Below are 12,100 nucleotides of genomic sequence, written 5' to 3'. Positions count from 1 at the left end.
TGCCTGCGGCATGTGTCCACAGATGTGGTGCAATTACACACACCTCAAACTCGGACAGAGTTTATCTTTGATGTCGCTTAGTCAGGTTTTATCCCAATGCGATAGGCTGGTTATTCAAGTGCATCTTCTGGTGGGGTTGGCATACTACTATTGGGAAGGAACTGGCTAGTGTTATTCTTTGAGTGCAATAGGCAAATAAATGAAGAAGACATTGCCACCGATGGCCTAAGACCAATGGTATAATTTCCTGTCCACAAAAGAAACAAGCGTCTAAGTGCGTTGTGTTTGATTCCCCCCAAGAGCATTTTAGTGCTTCACCATTCCTACCCCCAAAAACCATCTATGTGCCTATCGTGTCTTATACCCCAAGTCAAACTGGTGCACTTCCTGTCTACCTTCAGTGGGTGCCAAAAACACGTGGCCTATAGTCGTTCTTGGTGGTTTTTAGCAATAGTCCATGTCAGTAAAATTGGTCACAACTACCAGCTGATCAGTGCACTGGGCCATCACCGAGGCCCACATTAGCCCACTAAGCCAGTCTGCATATTTCCTCTCAGTCCAGACCTTCGGGCATCTAGTACCATACATATTTCTCTAAGCTGGGGAATAATATCTAACCGGACAGATGGTTGTGCCTGCTGTGCTGCACGTTCTCTTTCAGCAGCAGCGGAATGATGTTCAGTTCATGTTTTGAGTTGACACTTATATGAGAAGTTTAAATCACCATTGATTCATGGTATCAACATTGCGCTATTTTTATCCCTCGTCCTACTAAATTGCAACATCACACAAGTAAAGCCCTTAAATTCATTTTGGAATAAATAACAAGACATTTGACTTATCTTAATTTTTCTAATCTTTTCGCATGGGTCCTTTGAAGAGTTCATTCCTAATGTTACATGCATGGCTATGGGCTGCGTCAAACATCATACGCTAGGGTTGCGGGCTGCGGCACACATCATACGCTAAGGTTGCGGGCTGCGGGACACATCATACGCTAGGGTTGCGGCCTGCAGCACACATCATACGCCAGGGTTGTGTGACTGCAATGTTCTTGATGTTACACGTGTTTCTATGGGCTGCGGCACACATCATACACCAGGGTTGCGCACCTGCAATGTTCTTGCAATTCACTTCTAATGTTACACATGTTGCTTTGGGCTGCGGCACACATCATACGCCAGGGTTGCGCTCTTGCAATGTTCTTGCAGTTTTTCCTAATGTTACATGTATTGCTATGGGCTGCGGCACACATCATACGCCAGGGTTGCGCGCTTGCAATGTTCTTGTAGTTCATTCCTAATGTTACATATGTTGCTATGGGCTGCTCCAAACATCATACGCCAGGGTTGCATGCTTGCAATGTTCTGGCAGTTAATTCCTAATGTTACACGTATTGCTATGGGCTGCGGCACACATCATACGCTAGGGTTGTGCGCTTGCAATGTTTTTGCAGTTAATTCTTAATGTTTCATGTATTGCTATGGGCTGTGGCACACATCATACGCTAGGGTTGCGCGCTTGCAATGCTCTTCCAGTTCATTCCTAATGTTACGTGTGTTGCTATGGGGTGCGGCACACATCATACGCTAGGGTTGCATGCCTGCAGTTATCTTGCAGTTCACTCCTAATATTACACATGTTGCTATGGGCTGCGGCACACATCATACGCTAGGGTTGCGTGCTTGCAATGTTCTTGCAGTTCATTCCTAATGTTATACGTATTGCTATGGGCTGTGGCACACATCATACGCTAGGGTTGTGCGTCTGCAATGTTCTTGCAGTTCGCTCCTAATGTTACACATGTTGCTATGGGCTGCGGCACACATCATACGCTAGGGTTGCGCACCTGCAATGTTCTTGCAGTTCATTCCTAATGTTACACATGTTGCTATGGGCTGCAGCACACATCATACGCTAGGGTTGCGCACTTGCAATGTTCTTGCAGTTCATTCCTAATGTTTCAGGTATTGCTATGGGCTGCGGCACACATCATACGCTAGGGTTGCGTGCCTGCAAAGTTCTTGCAGTTCACTCCTAATGTTACACATGTTGCTATGGGCTGCGGCACACATCATACGCTAGGGTTGCGCACCTGCAATATTCTTGCAGTTCACTCCTAATGTTACACATGTTGCTATGGGCTGCGGCACACATCATACGCTAGGGTTGCGCTCTTGCAGTGTTCTTGCAGTTCATTCCTAATGTTTCAGGTATTGCTATGGGCTGCGGCACACATCATACGCTAGGGTTGCGTGCCTGCAAAGTTCTTGCAGTTCACTCCTAATGTTACACAAGTTGCTATGGGCTGCGGCACACATCATACGCTAGGGTTGCGCACCTGCAATATTCTTGCAGTTCACTCCTAATGTTACACATGTTGCTATGGGCTGCGGCACACATCATACGCTAGGGTTGCGCGCTTGCAATGTTCTTGCAGTTCATTCCTAATGTTACACATGTTGCTATGGGCTGCAGCACACATCATACGCTAGGGTTGCGTGCCTGCAAAGTTCTTGCAGTTCACTCCTAATGTTACACAAGTTGCTATGGGCTGCGGCACACATCATACGCTAGGGTTGCGCACCTGCAATATTCTTGCAGTTCACTCCTAATGTTACACATGTTGCTATGGGCTGCGGCACACATCATACGCTAGGGTTGCGCGCTTGCAATGTTCTTGCAGTTCATTCCTAATGTTTCAGGTATTGCTATGGGCTGCGGCACACATCATACGCTAGGGTTGCGCACCTGCAATATTCTTGCAGTCCACTCCTAATGTTACACATGTTGCTATGGGCTGCGGCACACATCATACGCTAGGGTTGCGCGCTTGCAATGTTCTTGCAGTTCATTCCTAATGTTTCAGGTATTGCTATGGGCTGCGGCACACATCATACGCTAGGGTTGCGCACCTGCAATATTCTTGCAGTTCACTCCTAATGTTACACATGTTGCTATGGGCTGCGGCACACATCATACGCTAGGGTTGCGCGCTTGCAATGTTCTTGCAGTTCATTCCTAATGTTTCAGGTATTGCTATGGGCTGCGGCACACATCATACGCTAGGGTTGCGTGCCTGCAAAGTTCTTGCAGTTCACTCCTAATGTTACACAAGTTGCTTTGGACTGCGGCACACATCATACGCTAGGGTTGCGTGCCTGCAAAGTTCTTGCAGTTCACTCCTAATGTTACACAAGTTGCTTTGGACTGCGGCACACATCATATGCTAGGGTTGCGCGCCTGCAATGTTCTTGCAGTTCATTCCTAATGTTACACGTGTTGCTATGGGCTGCGGCACACATCATACGCTAGGGTTGCGCACCTGCAATATTCTTGCAGTTCACTCCTAATGTTACACATGTTTCTTTGGACTGCGGCACACATCATACGCTAGGGTTGCGCGCCTGCAATGTTCTTGCAGTTCATTCCTAATGTTTCAGGTATTGCTATGGGCTGCGGCACACATCATACGCTAGGGTTGCGCGCCTGCAATGTTCTTGCAGTTCATTCCTAATGTTACACGTGTTGCTATGGGCTGCGGCACACATCATACGCCAGGGTTGCGCGCCCTTGCAATGTTCTTGCAGTTCATTCCTAATGTTACTTACACGTGTTGCTATGGGCTGCGGCACACATCATACGCCAGGGTTGCGCGCCCTTGCAATGTTCTTGCATCATCTGGCCTATTAAGCTTGAACCCGTGTGTGCTTCATGAAGCTACTTACGGCACAGCCATATGTATGGATTGCTGTGTCCAGTGCTTATTTTCTTTAAACTATGCTGGTGTTTTTTTTTCGAGTGCTTTCACAAAATGTGGAATCTGATCTCATCAGTGCTTTCCCATTTGACTCCCTGAAAAATATTGCAGACAACTGTGTTTTTCCAGTGCAGATAAAATGTGCTTTTATTGCCCCGTGTATGATATGTTAAATCGGCAAAGTCAAAGATATACACAATTATTACAAACAGGAATATTTTCTGGACAAGAAAGGTATGGCTTTTATCATAAGTATTGGCCTTATCATTTGGTAATAGCTTCGCAATCCTAATTGCCTCCCCCTTGGCGCACATTCTCCATAGTCATGTCTGAAAACGTATGGATCAGCTTCACTGCAATACAGAACGTCTGACCCCAAGTGTTTGAAATAAATAAATAAATAAATAAATAAATAAATAAATAAATAAATAAAGTGTCTTCTTCCTGCATGCGCCCCGAAACTGCATGAAAAGAATAAGAACTGGAGGTCACCCTTTCCTCAAACGTTACATGAAGGCACACTGGGGCTTTGTGGAGTTTGCAAAAGCTGTGCAAAGTCCACGCTCTGCAGTAGAGGAATGAAGTGCTGGTGGGTGTGCGTGAGATGCACGGGGTGGAGGGTTCGCTGGAAAGTTGCACATCCGTGTTTGCAACAGCTAATTTTGAAGCCTGGAGAAGAAAAGCAAAGGCAGCCTTTCCTTTCCCACAGATGAGCTGATCCGAGAGACTGACTGTTCAAATAGACCTGCTTTTCGGCACACACCGTCAATCAGGGCATGACCCCCGAAGTCTCCTTTTATCACTCGCTCCATAATCACCACTTAGGCTTGTACCAGTGCCGACTGAAACGAATGCAACGCTTACTAAAGAAAATACAGCCAGTAGGCATGGAAGAGGTGTGTTCACAGAAAAAGCAAGAATTTCATCCTGTTGGGTTTTCACCCAATTTTAGTATATTGTATTTCTACCCAAAGGGAGAACAGATCTTGATTCATGGCAACTCCTTATACCTTATCATAATAGGCAATAATGCTGGTGCTAGAATACCACCAGTAATAATGCCAGCGGTAAACGGCTGGTAGCAACCCCCAGCCTTCACCACCTTACAGTGGAATAATGGATAAGGGAGAAAGCATTTAGAATCTAAATGCTTTCCCCCTTATCCATTATTCCACTGTTAGATAGTAGGGGGAGAGGAATGCCACTGTGTGTGTATATGTAAATATCTATAATTTCAAAGAAGATAAGGACTATCTTGGAAGGAAGTCTTCATCCACTCCCATTGCTGCACTGTTCTGAATGAGAACCTTTCTGTGTCATGGATGATCTTATTATGTACACTATCCAGAAAGCTGTTACTTTGATAAACACCCAGGCAATCTTTTTGTGTCCTTTCCTTTTAGGTGTTGTGTTCCCTTACCAGCCTCATCACGGGCGTTACAAATTGAACTACCACGCGGCCAAGAAAGCCTGCGAGGACCAAGATGCCATGATGGCAACCTTCGACCAGCTCTTCCGAGCCTGGGAGGAAGGCCTGGACTGGTGCAACGCTGGCTGGGTGCTTGACGGCACCGTGCAGTACCCCATCGCTTTGCCTAGGGAGCCCTGTGGTGGAAAGGAGACCGCGCCAGGAGTCCGAAGCTATGGCGAGCGTCACAAGCAGCTGCACCAATTTGATGTCTTCTGCTTCTCCTCCTCACTGAAAGGTAAGTGTGGGCAGATGATCGCAGCTATGATATGATGTGATAGGTTATTTATGACGCCCTTAATACCCAGAGGTTTCTAAGCGCGGACCCGGGGATCGAACCTGTGCTGCCCCTTGTCGTCTTGCTTCCAAGGCAAGCACGTTGCCCCTGAGCTATCCTCCCTAGACATGGCTATTCCATCAGTAGGCATAACAATCGAAACATGTCTCTCATTCACAGGAACCAGATTCTCTGCCTTATTTTAGCACCATAGAACCCGGAGCTACCACTGTTCCTGTACCCACAATCCTTTCTTGTTCCATAGCAGATATATGCACCATTTGGAACACAGTTGGCGAATCAGGGAGCATGGATTGAGGGTATCTGCAGAAATGATCGAATACAAAAATACCTAATGAGAAAGGACCACATTTATTTGGTCGAATTTGTTAGGTATTTTTGTACATTTTAAATAATTTATAGATATGTGGTGGGTTAAGGGTTTTCTGCGAAGGTAGGGGGGAGTGGAGGGAGGTCTACCCCGACATTATAAAAAAGAATTTGACCAAACAAAATTCGGTAATTTCTCAGTCGGTATTTTTTTCTGATCATTTCACAGTAATCCTGGACTGTGCCCTGAAATGAATAATCCCAGCCTGAGTTCCACGCTTCTTGCCCCACTGGGTCCCAGACAGTCCCCCTGTCAGTCAGCCCCATCTCCCGCTCGTACTCTTCGATCTCCACCGCCCCACCACCCATCACCCCTCCTTTTCTCAGGGCCAAGCCACTCCCTAGTATCTCCAGCCCCTCACCAGGCCAGTGTCTCTGACTGAAAATGCCTTTGCCACACCATGGAAACCCACCCCCATACCTGGATTTCATTTCCATGAGGGGGATTTTCCATAGGAGCTGCACACTTGCCCCATTTTCTTTTTATGCCAGTCACTTTTGCATGTTGGCGCTGTGCCGCTGTGCTTATGGCAATGCTAGCAACGATGCCCTCCTCCACGTGCTGTACCAGGCGGTAATGCCTGGGAACCCGAGTCGAAGGCACTATTAACCACTCAGTCAACTTGCGGCTTTGTGCATTATTAATGCTTAACTAGCATCCTGATGCTGAAGCCGAGCCAATCAGCTGCCTCGGAGTGCATGCACCCCCCCCTTCTGATTTACTCGACACATATTCGGCTCCATTTTCCTCTCACGTACGCTACACAGCTCTCTACCCCACTGACAGGTCCTTCCTTGCTCCTCTCCACAGCCCCCCCTCTCTGTGCCTCTCCACATTCTCCTCGGGACACTAAAAGTCAGGACGGCATCCCACCAAGCCCACCCCACAAGGGCCCCTCCCTTGCCCCTCCCTTGCCAGGGCCAGCCTGTGTTTCCTGAAAAACTGGATCGCCATTATTACTATATTACATATCAATGAAAACACATGCCAATTAGAGCGCTGGCAAGCTGCAGGGCTTGCGTCACTGTTTCCCACACGGCGGAATCAAGCGCAAGCAAAGAAGAGCAAGTGCCAATGGTTCAGACCTGGCTCCAAGCCAGCAAGGAAAATATAAGAATGGGATTTCTCTGCACTTATCAGATACACCCTATCTGAAAAATGACGCACTTGCCTCTGCCTGTATTTATCTTATTTATTTATTGCACCTGTTATTTATTTATTCTGTTCTCTCCTTTGTGCCGCACTTTCCACTCCTCCCCCTCCTCGCACTTTCCCCCTTTTCCCTAACCCATGCACTTGCGCGTTCTCAGTGTCACTGGGCCTAGTAAGATTGTTGTTTTTATTCTCCCTTGTTCCCCTCCTTTGCCTCGTTGCGCTCTGAAACACTTGTGTATGAGCGCGTTGTAAATAAAATATTATATTCTATCATATCAGTTCCTAAGTGCAATTGTACGGCATGATCCATATCTGCTTTTTCAATAAAGTGTATTCATCGAGGTTGATGCCAAAATTTGGGAGGAGATGTGGTCGAAATTTGTAAAGATTTACCCTTGAGCTAAAACAACACACACTTTCAATTGTATTTATTACGCACTTAGTGTTGTGGAACCCTATTTAAAATATGTAAAATGAGTATAGATGGAACAGGCCTAACAACGAGCAGGGCTCTTTTCCTCGACCCTTTATTTGATTGTGGTTCTGGATCCTCAATCTTACAAGTGTGTCCAGCCTGGGCCAATTATAGTGCAACTTGCCGGCCGCTTACTGCCCCTGAGAATTGACAGCCAGCTGACCAGCAGGCAACCCAGCTGAAGTCCAACACCACTGATGCTGATATGGAGCGAATAGACACCTGTGTGTATCCGCTGCCTCTTCTTGAGAGCGGTCTCTAAAATCTTGGCCTTGCTGTAAAAAAGAAAGCGTGTAGGAGGGATAAACAGATATGAAGCATTTGGGACTGAGAGTGTCTGGTATTCCGATGGAAAGGATATTGCAGGCTCTTCTTTAAGTCTTTGGGCCTCATCACACAGAAGGTGGTAAACCATGATGCTATTAGCACCATGGTTGCCGCCGGTACCATACCGGTACCACCATGGAGAAAAGGGGAATTACCACCCCATTCCAAGGTTGGCGGGGCGGTAATTCCTCCTTTCTCCATGGCCCTTCCCCATTCCCATTTTTGCCCCATAGGGCATAATGGGAATGGGGAAGGCGGCAATTACAGTACCGCAAATTGCGGTACCGTAATTAGCACCAAGGTCCCTTTGCGGGTCCCAACTTTAACGGCTGGTCTAAACCAGGCGTTAAGGTCGGGTCCCGCAAAGGGACCTCGAAGTAAGGCGGTAAGGGTTAACGGACCCTTACCAGGGACCGTTAACCCTTACCGCCTTCCGTGTAATGAGGCTCTTTATCAACGCCTTCCACCTTACATGGCCTGAAGATTACGGGGAATTTGCAGAAAAGTGAGCAGCAAAAATTCAGGTTCCAAGCAGCCATTGCTTGTGGCACCGGCCAGCTTTCCCAAAGCTCCCCCTACTTGTTTGCGCTTGGCAGGGGGAGGAGCAGATTAGTGATGTAAGGAATGGCAGCAGGTGACCCTTGATGATGATAATGATATTTTATTTATATCGCGCTCGTACACAAGTGATTCAGAGCACGACCAGCCAAAAAGGGAGGGGAACAAGGGAGAACAAAATAGAAAACAGCGATCCTAGTCAAAGCTGCACAGCTCTGGAACTCCCCACCGCCCTCCTTGAGGGCAGACCAAACCTATCTGAACTTTAGGCATAACTGCACTAAGTGGCTCAAAGAAAACGACCACTAATGCACCGCAGCCACCCTCCTTTTATTACTACGCTTTTTCTTGCACTGTAAATGCCCTATTGATGATGTACATTATTGCTAAATTATGTAATGATGTATTGATTTTGCCTATTGTTTGTAAATAACTGTGTAACCCTAAGCTGAAAGTATTCATGTATCTTTTTCGCCCTGATACCCCTGGGTCTGGCGCGCATTACAAGTAAATAAACAAATAAACAAAACTAGGCCCAGTGACATTTAAGAAAGCACAAGTGCATGGAAAAGGGAAAAGGGGAAAAGTGCATGGAAGTGGGGGGAGTGGAAAGTGCGGAGCAGAGGGGAGAAAAACAGAAAACAGAAATAAATATGAAATAAAAACATTTTAGGGTCAGCGGGTCACCGTTACGTGTTCGTGGACAGACCTCTCGGCTAATTATCCCGTCCTGGTATCAGTGCTGGTAGAAGGGAATGGCTAAAATGAAATAAAGGGTTGTCACTTCTTCGTTATCCGGTACTAGGTTGCATAATGTAATACGTTGGTCTTTTGTGTATTTTCAGGGAAGGTGTACTACCTGGAGCACCCCGAGAAACTAAACTTTGAAGAGGCGAAGTCCGCCTGCCAAGAGGATGGAGCAGAAATCGCCAAGATTGGGCAGCTTTTTGCTGCCTGGAAGTTCGTGGATCTGGACCGCTGCGATGCCGCGTGGCTGGCCGATGGCAGTGTACGATACCCAATCTCCAACCCCCGTCCTAACTGCGGTCCCCCGGAGCCCGGGGTTAGGAGCTTTGGTTTCCTGAATAAACACCAGAAATTCGGGGTCTTTTGCTATAAGAGGAGCTAAAGGCTGCCTTTATGCGAACATTTCCCTCCCTGAATGGCCCCCAGTACTGGGACCACTCCCGAGATACGCAAACTGTTTGTCGCTTTGAATGAAAGCTCCCAGTGTCCACCTGGAGGGCTGAAGAAACCCAACCGCCCGGACCAGACCACACTGCAGCAGAAATAGCAGACCCGCATGCGGGCGCGCACCTTGGAAAGTAGCAGGCAGCCTACATATTTTCTCGCCACCTTCTAAATTCAATATTTAATTATTTAACATAAACATACATATGTTTCATTTTTGGCTTGGTCTACGGGGGGCAATGGCATTTGGTCGTTTTGCATGATTACGCAGAAAAAGGAAAAATACAGTGACGTCCATTGACGTGAGGGCTCCTTTGGGGTCTTCTTAAAAAAAGGCCACGCCCTCTGTATGACTGTTTTGGGAAGATTCCTGCCATGTAATAGTGATCTCTGAGAAAACCCTTCTCTTGGTGGAACGTGGCGATTCTACTCCGCGTTCCCCCAAAAACAAAGCAATGTGTATGAAAGCTGGATGTAATATTTGGGGGTGCTGGGCTCTTGTCGCAGTTTTGTTTGAAGCAATGTCATGTCTCGCTTTCTGGACTTAGTCTGACCTACTGAAGCCAACTGCGATTCTCGTCCATTGAGTAGCACTGACATGCAATTCCCCCATGTGATCTTTACAATGCATTTGTGTGTGATAGATTTTATGGGAGCAGAAGTGTGATTACAGGAATCCCACCTTTGCAAGGTCTTGTTATCATGCCACATCATCCGTACTATAAATCGAAGCAGACCCCCGGATTCCTGGAGTCCACGGTTTTGGCATCACCTGTCCTTTCTACTTTCAGGGCTCTATCTGCCACTGAGCGACCAAGGGGGAGTGGACTGGCCCTGTCTCCCCTAACTATTCTGCAGGCAGTTGACAACGCTGCCCTGGCAAGGCTTGGCAAAGATGGTTTAACCGCTAGGTCTAGGTGGGTGTTGAAGCAGGACAGAAGAGAACTCAGATCCTCTACGTGTCTCCGAAGGACAGGTGCTGTGACCATGGCATTGCCTTCATTCATCATTACCAGCTCTGTGTCGAATTAACACCCCCCCATATTTATTTTGAAGCAAAAGGGCTATTCACTGCAAAACCAGAGTAAAATGCTTGCTAGGGTGTCACCAGCAGAGGGCGCCATGTTGCTCATACACGGATTAGATGTTGCCTTTAAGAGAGGGTAGAGGACTCGGTGGAAGCACAATGCTACTTGGCACTGGGTGGAATACCTTGTGCACAGGGGGGAATCCATTCTTGCAGTGTCGCCACCAGTTTTGTAATAGCTGAGTTAGTAATATAGTCAATATGGAAGTTTGTGATATAACCACAAAAACATTTTCCATCGTTACTCGGTTCAATTTGGTTATAAATTCAGAAATCAGACGAATCAGCTGTTGTCCTGTCACTTTTCCCCTAGCAGAAGAAACTCCAAACTCTACATTTGGATTCCATTGTTAAGGAAAGCAGGGTGAGATATTTATCAAACAAATCAAGTGGTCTTGATTTCCTACCAGTGATTTATGCTGATCTCTAAATGATCCATTGCGATCCACCCCATGCCGCCCCCCCCTCTCTTCAGGCCGGGGTTTAACTTAATATTTTCCATCTGAGCAAGTATAGGCATGTGTCTTCATGTGAGCATCAAATGAAAGGATGTTATGCCAGCCCACAATGTGGTAAGAGGTGCACGAATGCTGCCTCTGGTCATATTGCGCGTCATCAGGTCTTATAGACTGCGCGCCAGCATACGATCAATGGCTACTTTGCATTGTGAACACCTGCTTCTGTTGCATACATATGGCAGAGCTAGCCTTGATGCACACATTGAATGGGCCTTGTCAACATTCTTATGAAGCAGACCAATGTCACTCCTTTCTAAATGTCGTTGAGGAGCTTCCCAACAGAGACCGCCTTTTTATTGTTCTAGTCTATTTCCGCCCTAGAATTGACGTCTCATGATGGGCCCTTGTCTCCTGGTTCGTTCTCCTCTTTTCCTAATTTGCAGGTTCTTTGCGTGTTGTTTCAGACTCAAATGTGATGATATCTTTTTTTATTAAAAATGGTGCTATTAAATTGTTCTGTAAATATGATCTTGTTTTCTCATTTCTATTCGTGTTGTCCTACTACGCCTGGATGTTGATGTTAACTTCCATAAGATCCTTTTTAATGAAAGAGTTATTTTATGGGCAATTATTAAATGAAACTCCTGATAACACTCTCCATGATGTTTACATTACTTCCGGGTCACGTTTCTTAGTATCCGTGGGTTGCCCATCCAGGGCACTGAATGCTTTTTAGATAGGTTGTATGTGCCAAGGACTGATGCATGGATCTATCATGTTTTTATTCACCTAATTCATCAAAATGACCAGAAAGGGAATGGGGGGTTGGTGAACTACCCAAATAATTTCCTGTTTGTAAATAGGGCTTCATGCAGTATGCCCACGAATCTCAGTACTGTACTAATGCCTTTAATCCAATTTAATATATTCAATTTAACACCCGTGAAAAAATG

At 46.5% G+C, this 12,100-nt stretch overlaps 1 protein-coding gene across 1 annotated transcript in view; it reads left to right on the top strand.

Moving 5' to 3' along the window:
* Positions 1–11,675, top strand: part of HAPLN3 (hyaluronan and proteoglycan link protein 3) — an 87,779-nt gene extending 76,104 nt beyond the window's left edge. Inside the window, exons 4-5 of the mRNA XM_069624297.1 lie at positions 5,164–5,466; positions 9,257–11,675. Of these exons, the coding sequence (XP_069480398.1) occupies positions 5,164–5,466; positions 9,257–9,540 (587 nt within the window). The 3' untranslated portion in view covers positions 9,541–11,675. The remainder of the gene's footprint in view (positions 1–5,163; positions 5,467–9,256) is intronic.
* The last annotated feature ends 425 nt before the right edge of the window (positions 11,676–12,100 follow it).

Source organism: Ambystoma mexicanum, chromosome 11, assembly GCF_040938575.1.
Source record: "Ambystoma mexicanum isolate Mex_15411 chromosome 11, UKY_AmexF1_1, whole genome shotgun sequence".
Classification (NCBI taxonomy): domain Eukaryota; kingdom Metazoa; phylum Chordata; class Amphibia; order Caudata; family Ambystomatidae; genus Ambystoma; species Ambystoma mexicanum.
This window is presented reverse-complemented; position numbering and strand designations above follow the sequence as displayed.